The following is a 16,690-nucleotide window of genomic DNA, read 5'->3' as shown; positions in this document are numbered from 1 at the left end:
ATGTATCTTCCAGACATTCTATGGTCGTTGGATAGGGAAATGTTATTTTAGAATGGATTTTTTTGAAGTGCCACCCGGTGGTTCTTGGTCGAGGTTACTAGAATAGATACTTCGGTTCGAGTTTCCTAGTTCCTCGTATTTAAACAGACTGAATGTTCCTGTGTAGTCTTTTTCACTCAAGAGTTTGAGGTTCTTACCATTTCCTGGTATTGTAGTCTTTAAACCATTTCTCAGCCATGTAGCCACCGCTTCACGCTGTCTGGTCTATATTTAAATTGCCAACCATTCCAACATGTAGCTACAGTGCCTGGCTCTCTGGTCTACATTTTGTCAGAAGTGGGTTTTATGCACTTTGGGAAAAGCGGGGCGTTCCATGACGCCGACGTAACATCTGTGCTCACGTGGGTGTGGCCAATGAATTTGGCTAAGACTTCATATAAAAAACAATTATCTAATTTAGAAGGCTAACATTACATCTTCTCACAAATAGTTTCATGTTTAATCATATCAGCTCCCCAACATTTGGATGTGAATCTGATCACTGGGAAATATACACATTCAGAGATGCAGTTATGTTCTTATACTGTCCTTCATGGGATCCCAAAACACAACTGATCTGACATAATTCTTCTTCAACCACTCCAACCGTTTGGACAAAGATAAATATGGTTTCATTCCCCAATCAGTTGATGTTGGAATATTGGTGGGAGGACTCCCTTTGTTCTACAGAGATTCTCTCCCTCAATATTGCATGACAAGGAAGAGAAAGTTTCTGTTAGGTATTTACGACTGGTCATAAAACTGGTGGGGAAGAGACAGAGAAGGGGGGGGGGGGTATGGCGCCTATAATCCTCACCCAACAGGGCAAGTCATGACAAATATTTGCTTTTTATAATAGGAAAATGTATTTACAGGGTTACCTAATAGTTTCTAGGGCACAACATGTGCTTCAGAAGTAGCTAGAATTCATATAGACCCAATAGGCTATATCTCAATAAAAAAATTAAAAAATCCTATTTTCTGGTGCTACTGACTTTGTTGTGCTGCTAAACCTTTTATGTTGGGAACACCAGTGCTACCAATTACATGTTTTAATTTAGAGCCCTGGTCACAAGCATGATGCAGTCATGCGTGCAATGGATATGGGACCAAATACTTATCTTTTGACTACTTTAAAACACTAAGATAATTTGTCCAAGTACTTATGGTCTCTTACAATGGGGGGGACTACCCAGCAAACCAAATTGGTTCTGTGAAAGTTCCCAGAACATTCGTTAGGTTGTGGTTTCTACTGGCAATTGAAATGTACAAACTATGTGTTAAGGTTTTCTTCCGGTGAAGGAGAGATGGACCAAAATGCAGCGTGGTTATTTCAATACATGTTTAATAAAAGATAAACACAAACGTAACGTGAAACCCTAAACAGCCTTATTTGGTGCAAACAAACACTGAGACAGGAACAATCACCCACGAAACACTCAAAGAATATGGCTGCCTAAATATGGTTCCCAATCAGAGACAATGAAAAACACCTGCCTCTGATTGAGAACCACTCTAGGCAACCATAGACTTACCTAGACAACTATACGACACCACAATCCCGTAACCTACAAAAACCCCAAGACAAAACACACCACAATAAATAACCCATGTCACACCCTGGCCTGACCAAAATAATAAAGAAAACACAATATACTTAGACCAGGGCGTGACACTATGGCAAAAGGAGACGACAAGTGGATAAGAGGCAAGCAGTAATTTCGATTAAGACATATAATGAGCGAGCTAGGATGGACGTAGTCAATATAACTATTTGTTCAGCACTTTTGAAATGCACATCGACAGAATTCAGAACAAGGGCCATTTTTACAGTGTTCTCCCTGTACAACAAGTCATAACTGTAGGATAAATAAAGGGGGCATGTAAGCAGACAATGAAAGCTCTTACAACATTCAATGATTTAATTTCTCTAAAACAGGTTATAGGCTACATGTGCACCACCAAGTCAGAGCAATAGGCAAAATTAAAAGGGGAAAATAGACCAAATGATTAGGGTGAGGCGCATGTACCTAAAATCTATCTACATTTCTTAAAAAGCTATAGCTATGTTTGGACAATGCCCTAATAAAATATAATGGACAGAAGATTGAAGTGAGGGCCTCCCGAGTGGCACATAGGTCTAAGGCACTGCATCGCAGGGCGTGAGGTGTCACTACAGACCCAGGTTCAATCCCAGGATGTGTCGCAGCCAGCCGTGACCTGGAGACTCATGAGGCTATGCACATTTGGCCCAGCATCGGAGGGTTTGGCCAGCCTGGATGGCCTTGTCCCATCGCACTCTAGCTACTCCTTGTGGCGGGCTGGGCGCATGCACGCTGACTTCGGTCACCAGTTGTACGGTGTGTCCTCCGACACATTGGTGCGGCTGGCTTCCGGGTTAAGCGAACAGTGTGTCAAGAAGCAGCGTGGCTTGGCAGGGTCGTGTTTCAGAGGACGCATGGTTCTCGACATTCGCCTCTCCCAAATCCATATAGGAGTTGCAGTAATGGGACAAGACTGCAACTATCAATTCAGATAGCATAAAAAAAGAAGATTGAAATTACATTTGTATAAAAGTTTGGTAACTTCATATAATGTTACGTTACACATCAAAATTATTACACAAATTTACTGGATTGTTTCATGTTTGTTGTTATTGGTGTTATTAGTAATGTCTCCATCACCATTAGCTGAATATTGTTTTTTTAACAACTCCAACATTTTATTGCAGAAGTATGTTCAGGGAACTTTATTAGAACCATCATGTTATAATGTCACACTATAACTTTATGAGACTATTGTAGGAATAATCCCTGCTGGTTTTTATGGGTGTTTGAATAACATATCCATCAACATTAGCAGAATGTTCCTGTAACCACTTACATTGCTCCCGCATTTTGTTGCGGCAGTATGTTTAAAGAACATTACCGGAACATTGTGTTATTATTTTCCCTGTTAACCTAAAGACAACCTTAAGTGAATGTTCTGTGGTGACATCTGATCAACATTTTAGTGAATGTTAGGAGAACATTCCAAGAATATTTAATTAAAAACATGAATAAAAGTAATAATTGTTAGCGAAAACATTCTTTGAATGGGATTTTATCATCCTAATGATAAAAACTAGAACTTAATGAGAATCTTAGGAAATGTTCTGGGAATGTTCCCTGGTTTGCTGTGTAGATACATAAAGTGCTTTTCGTGGCTTAATGGTAAAACCGATATGAAAATACCCTCAAATAAAAAGTGGCATAATGTACTGTCTACCCATAATTTGATCTCAAATGCAAAATGCTATAATGAGTAAAGTTTAAAAAATAATAATAATAATGTAGCTTCACTCTCCATATGGTGAGGAATGTATTATGTTATACATATAATCTATAAGGCTTTAAATTATGACTTCTACTATCTTATAACATTTGGACCTATTCCCTTTCGTTTTGATCTGTTGTACATTTTATCTCTTTGAGGACATACAGTATAGGATAATTCAAATTGATGATCTTTCGTCTGGCCACTGTCTAGGTTCTAATTCATGGCTACTATGTCTTTCCCTTGAGTTACAATGTTCTTGCCTGGATGGCATGTCTTACCAGGATCTGTGATCATATGCAGGCCTATGCCTTCCTTCATAAATCCTCCTCAATTCTCTCGCTTATCTTCGATTGGGCGGCTGTGCGAGAGAGGACACTGATTGGGTGGCTGCATGAGACCAAACAATGTGATTGGGCCATTGTCAGAGAAAACACTTGCTATCTATTGGATTGGGGCTAGATTGCCAAAAGAGGGCCGGGATTGGGTAGGGACAGGGGAGAGCGCTCTACAATTGGCCAGTGATGATAGCAGGTTACTTTACATACCCGTGGTCTAGAGAAAATCCTCAATACAGAAAACATGAAAGAGCCCGTATTAGCATAACCTGGCCTGTTATGCAGTCTCACAAGATGGGTATACAACTGACAAAATCAAATGTATCTGTAAATTCACCCTATATACTGTTTGTTAGTAGTATATCAGTGACAGTAGGTCAGATGGGAGATTGTGGTAGCGATTGGGCGTGTTTGGTCAGTGGAATTCTGGGATTTCTTGACAACGACGACGAGACACATCGGCGTATCCCGTGATTCCCTCTGGCACAGCTGGAGAAGCAGGGTCGCTATGGCAACAGTGACGTTGGGTATTGCCAGAGGAAAAACCAGAGAAAATAAGGGATTGCATGAAGAAGGAGGAAACAGGGAGAGAGAGACATATAGAAAGAGGAGAAGGATTGAAGAAAGAGGATAGAAAAGCTTATCATGCTATCTTCTTTCTGATTCTGACTAGATGACGTGTGGGAGTTGCTACTGATTTGGAACAATGGTCTTTATGTTAAGGGGCCTTAAAGTTATTGTGAGCCAAATGAGCCAGACGGATGATTCAAATTTAATCTTCTGCTTTATGAAAAAATGTGGACCTACAGCAAATGTTGAAAAAACAAATGGTACACATTGCTATAACATCTACTATCAGTTCAAGACCCCATATTAATATATTATTTGTATTCTATTCACTTCTAACACACTTCCTTCTACCTTTCACAGCTCTTTCGAGAGGTTCGGATAATGAAAGGTTTAAATCATCCAAACATAGGTAAGGGCCTACATTTAAGAATCTGTTATACAGTGCATTCGGAAAGTATTCAGACCCCTTGACTTTTTCCACATTTTGTGATGTTACAGCCTTATTCTAAAATTGATTCAATTAATTTGTCAATCTACACACAATACCCCATAATGACAAAGCAAAAATGGGTTTTGAGACATTTTTGCAAATGTATTAAAAATCACAAACAGAAGTACCTTATTTACATAAGTATTCAGACCTTTTGCTATGAGACTCGAAATGGAGCTCAGGTAGATCCTGTTTCCATTGATCATCCTTGAGATGTTTCTACAACTTGATTGGAGTCCACCTGTGTTAAATTAAATTGATTGGACATGATTTGGAAAGGCACACACCTGTCTATATAAAGGTCTCACAGTTGACAGTGCATGTCAGAGCAAACACATAGCCATGAGGTCAAAGGAATTGTCCATAGAGCTCAGAGACAGGTTTGTGTCGAGGCACAGATCTGGGGAAGGGTACCAAAACATTTCTGCAGCATTGAAGGTCCCCAAGAACACAGTGGCCTCCATCATTCTTAAATGGAACCACCAAGATTCTTCCTAGAGCTGGCCGCCTGGCCAAACTGAGCAATCGGGGGAGAAGGGCCTTGATCAAGGGGATAATCAAGAACCCAATGGTCACTCTGACAGAGCCCCAGAGATGCTCTGTGGAGATGGGAGAACCTTCCAGAAAGACAACCATCTCTGCAGCACTCCACCAATCAGACTTTTACGGTAGAGTGGCCAGACAGAAGCCACTCATCAGTTAAAGGCACATGATATACCCAAGAAGACTCAAGGCTGTAATCGCTGCTGAAGGTACTTCAACAAAGTACTGAGTAAAGGGTCTGAATACTTATGTAAATGTGATATTTCAGTTTTTTTTATTTTATGAATGTGCAAACATTTCTAAAAACCTGTTTTTGCTTTGTCATTATGGGGTATTGTTTGTAGATTGATTAGGAAAGAAAATACTTTCATCAATTTTAGAATAAGGCTGTAATGTAACAAAATGTGAAAAAAGTCAATGGGCCTGAATACTTTCTGAATACACCGTATGTAAGTATGTGTGTGTTTGTGCGTGCGTACGTACGTGTGTTCTTGCGTGTGAGTGTGCGTGCATGTGTGTGTTTGTTTATGTTCATATGTTGCAGTTTTTGCTCCTGGCACCTGCTACCATACCCCGTTCAAAGGCACTTAAATATTTTGTCTTGCCCATTCACCCTCTGAATGGCACACATGCACAATCCATGTCTTAATTGTCTCACGGATTAAAAATCCTACTTTAACATGTCTCCTCCCCTTCATTTACACTGATTGACGTGGATTTAACAAATCACATCAATAAGTGATCATAGCTTTCATCTGGATTCAGCTGGTCAGTTTATGTCATGGAAAGAGCAGGTGATCTTAATGTTTGTATACTCAGTGTAATAACATGTGTAGTCTAAATGGTCCATTCCTGTCTCATCTACCCAGATGGCAGGCTTTTGTCTAAGCCTCTCACTGTTTAATAGACTGATACACTACACTACTTGCACATACAGTAGCTAGCTACAGTAGGCCCAGGGTTGGGGATAGAGGGCCCAGGGTTGGGTTGGCAAGGGGGGTAGGGAACAGGATTTTCTAAAGATGAAAAAAAAAAAATGCCATTAGACAAGACCGGCGTCATGCCCCACCGTATTTAGCAGGCTGAGACAGAGATTTGTGTTTTTTAATGATAGGGGATTTTATTAATTTATTATTTTTAATCTGATTTTATTTTTGCCTACTACAGTGCAGCTGTTCGAAGTGATTGAGACGGATAAGACCCTTTATCTAATCATGGAGTATGCCAGTGGAGGTGGGTGCATCTGCCTTCCTGTCTGTTTCAATAGACTTAGCGACTGTCTCTCCGTAATGGCTGATTAGCTTGTCTTTGATTAACAGGGGGAAAAGTATAAATAAACCAATGGAGATTACTCAAAATCACAACCTAATGCAACGGTTGTACATTACGTACTCCTACTGTATGTGTATGTAAACATAACATAATGTTGCATATTTTACCTTTGGTGTTCTATGAAATTATATGATACATGTAGGGGGGGGGTGTGGTAATAGGCTTATAGCTTAGGACTGGGGTTTTAGTGGCCAGGGAAAATATTTCTACCAGCATGAAATGTCATTAGGATAGAATATAGGAGGCAGCAGGCCACAGCCCCACAGTCTCTGTCATGACAACATTACTGTTAGGCCTTTGATATTAGCTACTGGAAACATATTAGTTTAATAACTGTTAATGGTGGTTGGAAATACAGAATATTCTAAGAATAACATATGGAGTACAATACGAGTACAGTACGAGTATAATATGGAGCCAGGAAAGTGTTTAAGCAAGATTGAGTGTACATTATAATGCATTGAAACATATTTTGTCACATATCTCCTTCATCATCATGTTGACCACTCTTCTTTTTTTCAGGTGAAGTGTTTGACTACCTCGTATCTCATGGGAGAATGAAGGAGATTGAAGCCAGAGCCAAATTTCGACAGGTATGACGACCACTGTGCCTCACACACCTGTATGCCGTCTATAATGCATATCTGTCTGTTTGTCTGTCTATTTGTCTTTGTCTAGTTGACTGTCTGGCTGGCCGCTAAACTTTCTATCTGTGTCTGTCTGTACATCTCTGTCTTGTCTGTCTGCCGCTCTGTTTGTCTTTCTGTCTTTCTTTTCCATTTGGCTTGCTAGCTGACTGGCTGCTTGCTAACCTGTCTGTCTGTCTGTCTGTCTGTCTGTCTGTCTGTCTGTCTGTCTTCTGTCTGTCTGTCTGTCTGTCTTCTGTCTGTCTGTCTGTCTGTCTGTCTGTCTGTCTGTCTGTCTGTCTGTCTGTCTGTCTGTCTGTCTGTCTGTCTGTCTGTCTGTCTGTCTGTCTGTCTGTCTGTCTGTCTGTCTGTCTGTCTGTCTGTCTGTCTGTCTGTCTGTCTGTCTGTCTGTCTGTCTGTCTGTCTGTCTGTCTGTCTGTCTGTCTGTCTGTCTGTCTGTCTGTCTGTCTGTCTGTCTGTCTGTCTGTCTGTCTGTCTGTCTGTCTGTCTGTCTGTCTGTCTGTCTGTCTGTCTGTCTGTCTGTCTGTCTGTCTGTCTGTCTGTCTGTCTGTCTGTCTGTCTGTCTGTCTGTCTGTCTGTCTGTCTGTCTGTCTGTCTGTCTGTCTGTCTGTCTGTCTGTCTGTCTGTCTGTCTGTCTGTCTGTCTGTCTGTCTGTCTGTCTGTCTGTCTGTCTGTCTGTCTGTCTGTCTGTCTGTCTGTCTGTCTGTCTGTCTGTCTGTCTGTCTGTCTGTCTGTCTGTCTGTCTGTCTGTCTGTCTGTCTGTCTGTCTGTCTGTCTGTCTGTCTGTCTGTCTGTCTGTCTGTCTGTCTGTCTGTCTGTCTGTCTGTCTGTCTGTCTGTCTGTCTGTCTGTCTGTCTGTCTGTCTGTCTGTCTGTCTGTCTGTCTGTCTGTCTGTCTGTCTGTCTGTCTGTCTGTCTGTCTGTCTGTCTGTCTGTCTGTCTGTCTGTCTGTCTGTCTGTCTGTCTGTCTGTCTGTCTGTCTGTCTGTCTGTCTGTCTGTCTGTCTGTCTGTCTGTCTGTCTGTCTGTCTGTCTGTCTGTCTGTCTGTCTGTCTGTCTGTCTGTCTGTCTGTCTGTCTGTCTGTCTGTCTGTCTGTCGTCTGTCTGTCTGTCTGTCTGTCTGTCTGTCTGTCTGTCTGTCTGTCTGTCTGTCTGTCTGTCTGTCTGTCTGTCTGTCTGTCTGTCGTCTGTCTTCTGTCTGTCTGTCTGTCTGGTCTGTCTGTCTGTCTGTCTGTCTGTCTGTCTGTCGGGTCTGTGTACAGTTGAAGTCGGAAGTTTACATACACCTAAGCCAAATACATTTAAACTCAGTTTTTCCACATTTCCTGACATTAAATCATAGTAAAAATTCCCTGCCTTAGGTCAGTTAGGATCACCACCTTCTTTTAAGAATGTGAAATGTCAGAATAATAGAGAGAATGATGTATTTCAGCTTTTATTTCTTTCATCACATTCCCAGTGGGTCAGAAGTTTACATACAATCAAATAGTATTTGGTAGCATTGACTTTAAATTGTTTAAATTGGGTCAAACATTTCAGGTAGCCTTCCACGAGCTTCCCGCAATAAGTTGGGTGAATTTTGGCCCATTCCTCCAGACAGAGCTGGTGTAACTGAGTCAGGTTTGTAGGCCTCCTTGCTCGCACACGCTTTTCAGTTCTGCCCACAAATCTTCTATAGGATTGAGGTCAGGGCTTTGGGATGGCCACCCCAATACCTTGACTTTGTTGTCCTTATGCCATTTTGCCACAACTTTGGAAGTATGCTTGGGGTCATTGTCCATTTGGAAGACCCATTTTCAACCAAGCTTTAACTTCCTGACTGATGTCTTGAGATGTTGCTTCAATATATCCACATAATTTTACTTCCTCATGATGCAGTGGCTTCTTCCTTGCTGAGTGGCCTTTCAGGTTATGTGGATATAGGACTCGTTTTACTCTGTTACTCTGTTTCTTCCAGCATCTTCACAAGGTCCTTTGCTGTTGTTCTGGGATTAATTTGCACTTTTCTCACAAAAGTACGTCCATCAATAGGAGAAAGAACGCTTCTTCTTCCTGAGTGGTATGATGGCTGCATGGTCCCATGGTGTTTTATACTTGCGTACTATTGTTTGTACAGATGAATGTGGTACCTTGAGGCGTTTGGAAATTGCTCCCAAGGATGAACCAGACTACAATTATTTTTCTGAGGTCTTGGCTGATTTCTTTTGATTTTCCCATTTTTCCCAGCAAAGAGGCACTGAGTTTGAAGGTAGGCCTTGAAATACATCCACAGGTACACCTCCAATTGACTCAAATTGACTCAAATGATGTCAATTAGCCTATCAGAAGCTTCTAAAGCCATGACTTCATTTTCTGGAATTTTACAAGCTGTTTAAAGGCACAGTCAACTTAGTGTATGTGAACTTCTGACCCACTGGAATTGTGATACAGTGAAATGATCTGTCTGTAAACAATTGTTGGAAAAATTACTTGTGTCGTGCACAAAGTAGATGTCTTAATCAACTTGCCAAAAATATTGTTTGTTAACAAGACATTTGTGGAGTGGTTGAAAAACAAGTTTTAATGAGTAGAACCTAAGTGTATGTAAACTTCCGACTTCAACTGTATGTCTTTGTGTCAGGTTGTCTGTCTATTTGTCTGTTTGTCTGTCAGTCCGTCTGTCTACTAACCTGTCTCTCTGTCCTCCAGATCGTGTCTGCTGTCCACTACTGCCACATGAAGAACATTGTCCACAGAGACTTGAAGGTAAGAATGGGGACATTCTATAGAGCTTGATTGAAATGCTTGTAAACTCACTTTTGAGACAATGGCCTTTGAATGTTTTGGTATCTAGTGAAGAGCTATTTTTTTGTCTATACCCATTCAGCACCGTTCACATCCTCTTAAGCTTTAGCCCCACCCATCTCGTTTAGCTCTCGGTGCGTTCAGAGCGCACACTCGACTCTCTGGTTGATTATTTGTTTACCTCTGGATAACATGGAAATAGCCTAACCAGCTCTGCTGGCATCAATTTCATTCCGCTTTTTTGCAGACGTTTACTGACACCGGCCTTAAGACATGTTGCTAGCTAGCTAGGTAAACAATGAACCTAGCTAGGTTAACAACGTGTAAGGTCACACACGTCACGTAACGTTAGCCAACGAGCCAGCCAGTTAAAGTTAGCTAGTTAAACAACAATGAACATAGTGCCAAATCATGTCATCACTACCCTGCATGAATATGTTGGGAGTTAACCAACAAGGTTCAATGTTTGCTAGCTAACATTAGGCTCTAACTATTAAAGCAAACGGCTCTGGGATACAAATAATGACATCAGCTAAGGAGCCAGCCAGCTAACATTAGCTAGCTAGCTAACAGTACACTTTAGCTTAAGACATGTAGCTAGTTAGCTAGGTAAACAATGAACCTAGCTAGTTAAACAACGTGTCAGATCACACACGTCACTTAACATTAGCTAACAAGCCAGCCAGCTAACATTAGCTAGTTAAACAGCAATGAACATAGTGCCAAATCATGTCGTTACTATCCTGCATGAATATGCTGGGTGCTAACCAACCAGGTTCAATGTTAGCTAGCTAACATTAGTCTCTAACTAGAAAAGCAAACTGCGCTGGGATACGAATAATAACGTCTGCTAGCTAGGGAGCCAGCCATCTAACATTAACAGTACACTATAGCTTGAAATGAAACCACTTTCTGTCAAAATTAGAAATGTGTAATATCTGAAAATGTAGCTAGCTAACGCTAGACTATCCTACCTGTATACATCATCATACATGATGGACGCGTCTCCCTGTAATGGATACCATGCCGTGGTTGCCCTTAGTTTGAAGATTTAATCCAGAGGCAAGGGTTTTCTCCATTTCTTTAGCTATCATACTCTAATTCCACTGATTTCAAAACTTGATCCTCTAGAAAGTGGAGAGCAACACTTATGCAGCTCCACTACACAATACATTTTTTTAAAGCCACGTTTGACAGAATTACCAACACAGACTGACCAGCTAAATAGACACAAGCCCTCTATATGGCAGACCAATCGGAACTCCTCTCTCAGCATGTCCAGCCTGCTCATTATCTCAGCCAATCATTACTAGTGGGAAGGTTTCTGACTTTTTCTGTGGCATGGCTTAACCAATAAGGCTCGTAATGTAACAATTTTATTTGTATTTACAGATGGCATACAAGTTTGTTATCAAGGCACATGAAAGTTAACATGTTCCAGAAGGCATTTCTACCAAAAAACACATTTTGATAAAAATAAACGTTAAAATGGCTCTCCTGTGAAGTCGTGACTTGCGATATACGCCTAGTTTCCTGAAACGGGTCACATTTAGCAGACACTCTTATCCAGAGCTACTTACAGTTAGTGCATTCATCTTAAAATAGCTAGGTGGGACAAACGCATATCTAATGGGGAAAGTTAATACTGCCAAAAATGCAGTCAAAGAGGGGAATAATTATTGTCAATGAAATAGAAAAAAAGGTTTTAATAGAGGCATACTAAGACAAAATAAATGTGTGTATGTGTAAACAACAACACATGAGCGCAGAAAATTAAGACATTTATTAAAATGAGGGAATTGAGTGTTAAACAAATAACTATGCAAATGAGGAAAAGCTTTGCGCATTAAGGAAATAGACACCTGGCTCAACTAGAAGTGTGTCTCTAATAAGCGACTGTTGTGTTCAGTGATTTAAACAAATAAACGCCTGGGATATTAATTGAAGTTTTACAGGTATTGTGATTATTATTGGATATTTACATCCTTGAACATAAACACAGACAGACGGAATGTGAGTAACTTCTCCCAGTGTTTCCGGTGTACTTATCTATAATACACTGCTCAAAAAAATAAAGGGAACACTTAAAATCAAACTGTCCACTTAGGAAGCAACACTGATTGACAATACATTTCACATGCTGTTGTACAGGCCACTTCTCAGTTCCTATGCTTCCTGGCTGATGTTTTGGTCACTTTTGAATGCTGGCGGTGCTTTCACTCTAGTGGTAGCATGAGACGGAGTCTGCAAACCGCACAAGTGGCTCAGGTAGTGCAGCTCATCCAGGATGGCACATCAATGCGAACTGTGGCAAGAAGGTTTGCTGTGTCTGTCAGCGTAGTGTCCAGAGCATGGAGGCGCTACCAGGAGACAGGCCAGTACATCAGGAGACGTGGAGGAGGCCTTAGGAGGGCAACAACCCAGCAGCAGGACCGCTACCTCCGCCTTTGTGCAAGGAGGAGCAGGAGGAGCACTGCCAGAGCCCTGCAAAATGACCTCCAGCAGGCCACAAATGTGCATGTGTCTGCTCAAACGGACAGAAACAGACTCCATGAGGGTGGTATGAGGGCCCGACGTCCACAGGTGGGGGTTGTGCTTACAGCCCAACACTGTGCAGGACGTTTGGCATTTGCCAGAGAACACCAAGATTGGCAAATTCGCCACTGGCGCCCTGTGCTCTTCACATATGAAAGCAGGTTCACACTGAGCACATGTGACAGACGTGACAGTCTGGAGATGCCGGGGAGAACCTTCTGCTGCCTGCAACATCCTCCAGCATGACCGGTTTGGCGGTGGGTCAGTCATGGTGTGGGGTGGCATTTCTTTGGGGGGGCCGCACAGCCCTCCATGTGCTCGCCAGAGATAGCCTGACTGCCATTAGGTACCGAGATGAGATCCTCAGACCCCTTGTGAGACCATATGCTGGTGCAGTTGGCCCTGGGTTCCTCCTAATGCAAGACAATGCTAGACCTCATGTGGCTGGAGTGTGTCAGCAGTTCCTGCAAGAGGAAGGCATTGATGCTATGGACTGGCCCGCCCGTTCCCCAGACCTGAATCCAATTGAGCACATCTGGGACATCATGTCTCGCTCCATCCACCAACGCCACGTTGCACCACAGACTGTCCAGGAGTTGGCGGATGCTTTAGTCCAGGTCTGGGAGGAGATCCCTCAGGAGACCATCCGCCACGTCATCAGGAGCATGCCCAGGCGTTGTAGGGAGGTCATACAGGCACATGGAGGCCACACACACTACTGAGCCTCATTTTGACTTGTTTTAAGGACATTACATCAAAGTTGGATCAGCCTGTAGTGTGGTTTTCCACTTAAATTTTGAGTGTGACTCCAAATCCAGACCTCCATGGGTTGATAAATTTGATTTCCATTGATAATTGTTGTGTGATTTTGTTGTCAGCACATTCAGCTATGTAAAGAAAAAAGTATTTAATAAGAATATTTCACTCATTCAAATCTAGGATGTGTTATTTTAGTGTTCCCTTTATTTTTTTGAGCAGTGTATATCCTATAGCCTAAAATCCTATATGACATGCTCTCTTTCTCCCCCTAAATCTCCTCCCTTCATCCCTCCATCCCTTTCCTCCATGCCTTCTTCCACCCCTCCCTCCTTCTCTTCCTACCCTTACCCTACCCTCTCCCTATCCTCCACCCGTCCCTTCTCCAGGCCGAGAATCTCCTGCTGGACGCCAACGCCAACATCAAAATCGCCGACTTCGGCTTCAGCAACGAGTTCACACTGGGCAACAAGCTGGACACGTTCTGTGGCTCTCCACCCTACGCCGCCCCGGAACTGTTCCAGGGGAAGAAATACGACGGGCCCGAGGTGGATGTCTGGAGCCTGGGGGTCATACTGTACACACTGGTGTCAGGATCGCTGCCCTTCGACGGACAGAACCTCAAGGTGTGTGTTTGTTAGAGGTGGACGTCTGGAGTCTGGGAGACATGCTGTGTACGCTGTATACACGTGTGTGGGGAGAGGTGGGGGCAGTGTGTCTTTGTGGCTGGTAATCCGAATGCTTCCTAGGTTATAGCGTTGTGCAGAGTGCATTTAGTGTGCAATGGGTGTCTTATTTCTACTGTACTGTATGTCTGTGTTGGTATGTGTCTGGGTTGGCCTGTTGTGTTGTCAAGCACACCAAATACATATGAAAACAGAAATTGTCAAACACACATCAAACACATGTTTGGTGTGTGCTTGACAACTTGTTTTTGGTGTGTGCTTGCAATGTGTTTTTGATCTGTGTTTGACAGTGTAGGTTTAGTATGTGTTCGCCATGTGCTTAAAAACATGTGTGTTTGTCACTGCCCACAGGAGCTGCGTGAGCACATCCTGAGGGGAAAGTTGCTTGTGCCTTTCTACATGTCCACCGACACTAACCCTTAACCTCTGACCTTTACCTTGACCTCTCCTCTCCATCGCATCCTATAGGAGCTTCGTGAGCGCGTCCTGAGGGGGAAGTATCGTGTGCCCTTCTACATGTCCACTGACTGCGAGGGGATCTTACGCCGGTTCCTGGTGCTCAACCCTACCAAGCGCTGCACCCTAGATGTGAGGAGGACCAACCCTCCAACACCAATGCCTGATTCACACTATAGAACCATCCCAAACCGTACTGATCTGGCTTGGATATTTTCTTTTCACATTGACCTTTTGCTACGTAGATTCAGCAATTATAGTGGATTCGTAACCATGCCATCCCAGTACAGCTCGGTTTGGCTTGTCTGTAAAAAGGGAATAATAACAGCAGTATATGTCACACACTAATAGCCCAACATGTAATAAAGCACCAAACCACCATAACATGAATATCACCTACATCCCCAACACCCCAACACACACACACACACACACACACACACACACACACACACACACACACATCAAATACAATTTTCCACACCAAATCAAATCAAATTGGAGTAATCAAGGTGACAGACAGTGACACATTTAATACCATCTTGCACACTCTTGCCTGCATCCAACTGATCTGGGGCTTAATCAGTCCAAACAGTTGCAAAACATTCTGTGTGACAGGTAAAATAATAATAAGGAAAAAAAACATGAGAAAATATAGCTACCTCTCTCTCTTTGCTCCTCCTTATACTGAAGAAATGCATTTGTTAAAAACTGTTCAAGTGTTGTCTTTCTCTCTCTTTGAGTCCACACTTCATACACTACATTGCTAGCAAGCTGTAGCTTATGCTTTCAGTACTAGATTAATTCTATGATAGGTTGGAGGACGTTCTCCAGAAGTCATCATAATTACTTTGTAAGTCTATGGAAGGGGGTGAGAACCATTGTATTGATGTCAATGTACCCAGAGGAGGACGGAAAATAGTATCCTCTAGCTACACAAGGGTGCTAACCTAGAGGGTGTTGTTGAGGCTACTGTAGACCTTCATTGCAAAACAGTGTTTTAATCAGTTATTTGGTGACGTGAATATATTTAGTATAGTTTTATCTAAAACCAATTCTCTATTTTTAGGATTTCTAGGATGTTCCTCCCCTTCCTCTGAGGAGGAGCCTCCACTGACACACACACACACACACACAATCACACATGCACACACAATTTCCAACTTTACTTTCTAACATTGAATCTTGTTGTGATGCCACAGCAAGTCATGAAGGACAAGTGGATAAACGCAGGGTATGATGAGGATTCCCTGAAGCCCCATATAGAGCCTGTCGAGGACTACAGTGACACTAGTCGCATAGGTGAGCTAGCTATGTTCAGGCCACTGGGTTGCCATCCACCATTTTGGCTCTAAGGGCAATGCGTTACTCTTTCATTTTGGCTCTCATGACATCTTTAGACAGTTCATTTCATGCCGATTTGACATTCTCATGAAACACATTTCAGATATATGTATCTTTAAGTCCTAGTTGAAATCTGTTCCTGAAATTCAGCAGGAACATTAGCTTAAAATTATTTCCAAAATGTCTGCCTTCTTTTTCCTCATCTCCCCTCATTTGTGGTCCTCAGAGGTGATGGTGGGGATGGGCTTCACTCCAGAGGAGATCAAGGACGCTCTGCTCAACCAGAAGTACAATGAGGTTACCGCCACTTATCTACTGCTGGGCCTCAAGAACGAGGTGAGATGTCTGGGACTGGCCACCAGATGGCACCACAAGATATCAATGATCTATTATTCAGAAATACACAGCAAGCCCTAGTAATCAGTATGTATGCTTGAATTAGGTAAGAATGTGTTTAACAAAATAGGTATTTTGATATTTATATAGCCATATTATGTGAATTTGATGAAAAACAGCATACCGGTACACAGAATGCCACAATGCTCTTGGTGGCTCCATATTCAGTCCATGCAGCAGGCTAAAACGAGGTGGTTTTCTTGGTAACAGGATGGCAGCGAGTCTCGTTTGGCCAGTACCCTGTCCTTGGCACGGATCCGGCCCAGCCCCATCACCAATGGAACCAACAAACACTCCTCGGCCACTGCAGGCTCCTCTTCCTCCTCTTCCTCGCATAGCAAGACCCAGCGCAGCACCTCCACCTATCACAGGCAGCGGCGGCACAGTGACTTCTGTGAGAGTTCTACTGTGCATTCTACTGTATATTTCACTGTACCTTCTACTGTATCCTCTCGTCTACT

At 42.6% G+C, this 16,690-nt stretch overlaps 1 protein-coding gene across 1 annotated transcript in view; it reads left to right on the top strand.

The window, feature by feature from the left end:
• LOC109891827 (MAP/microtubule affinity-regulating kinase 4) overlaps window positions 1-16,690 on the top strand; it is a 57,286-nt gene that overhangs the window by 21,364 nt on the left and 19,232 nt on the right. The window contains exons 4-12 of the mRNA XM_031826789.1: window positions 4,623-4,671; window positions 6,463-6,528; window positions 7,150-7,220; window positions 9,961-10,017; window positions 13,737-13,973; window positions 14,502-14,621; window positions 15,692-15,791; window positions 16,060-16,169; window positions 16,440-16,623. Of these exons, the coding sequence (XP_031682649.1) occupies window positions 4,623-4,671; window positions 6,463-6,528; window positions 7,150-7,220; window positions 9,961-10,017; window positions 13,737-13,973; window positions 14,502-14,621; window positions 15,692-15,791; window positions 16,060-16,169; window positions 16,440-16,623 (994 nt within the window). The remainder of the gene's footprint in view (window positions 1-4,622; window positions 4,672-6,462; window positions 6,529-7,149; window positions 7,221-9,960; window positions 10,018-13,736; window positions 13,974-14,501; window positions 14,622-15,691; window positions 15,792-16,059; window positions 16,170-16,439; window positions 16,624-16,690) is intronic.

The sequence above is a fragment of the Oncorhynchus kisutch genome, linkage group LG6 (genome assembly GCF_002021735.2).
Source record: "Oncorhynchus kisutch isolate 150728-3 linkage group LG6, Okis_V2, whole genome shotgun sequence".
NCBI classification, from domain to species: Eukaryota; Metazoa; Chordata; class Actinopteri; order Salmoniformes; family Salmonidae; genus Oncorhynchus; species Oncorhynchus kisutch.
Note: the sequence above shows the minus strand (reverse complement) of the source record. Positions and strands in the feature narration are given on the sequence as shown.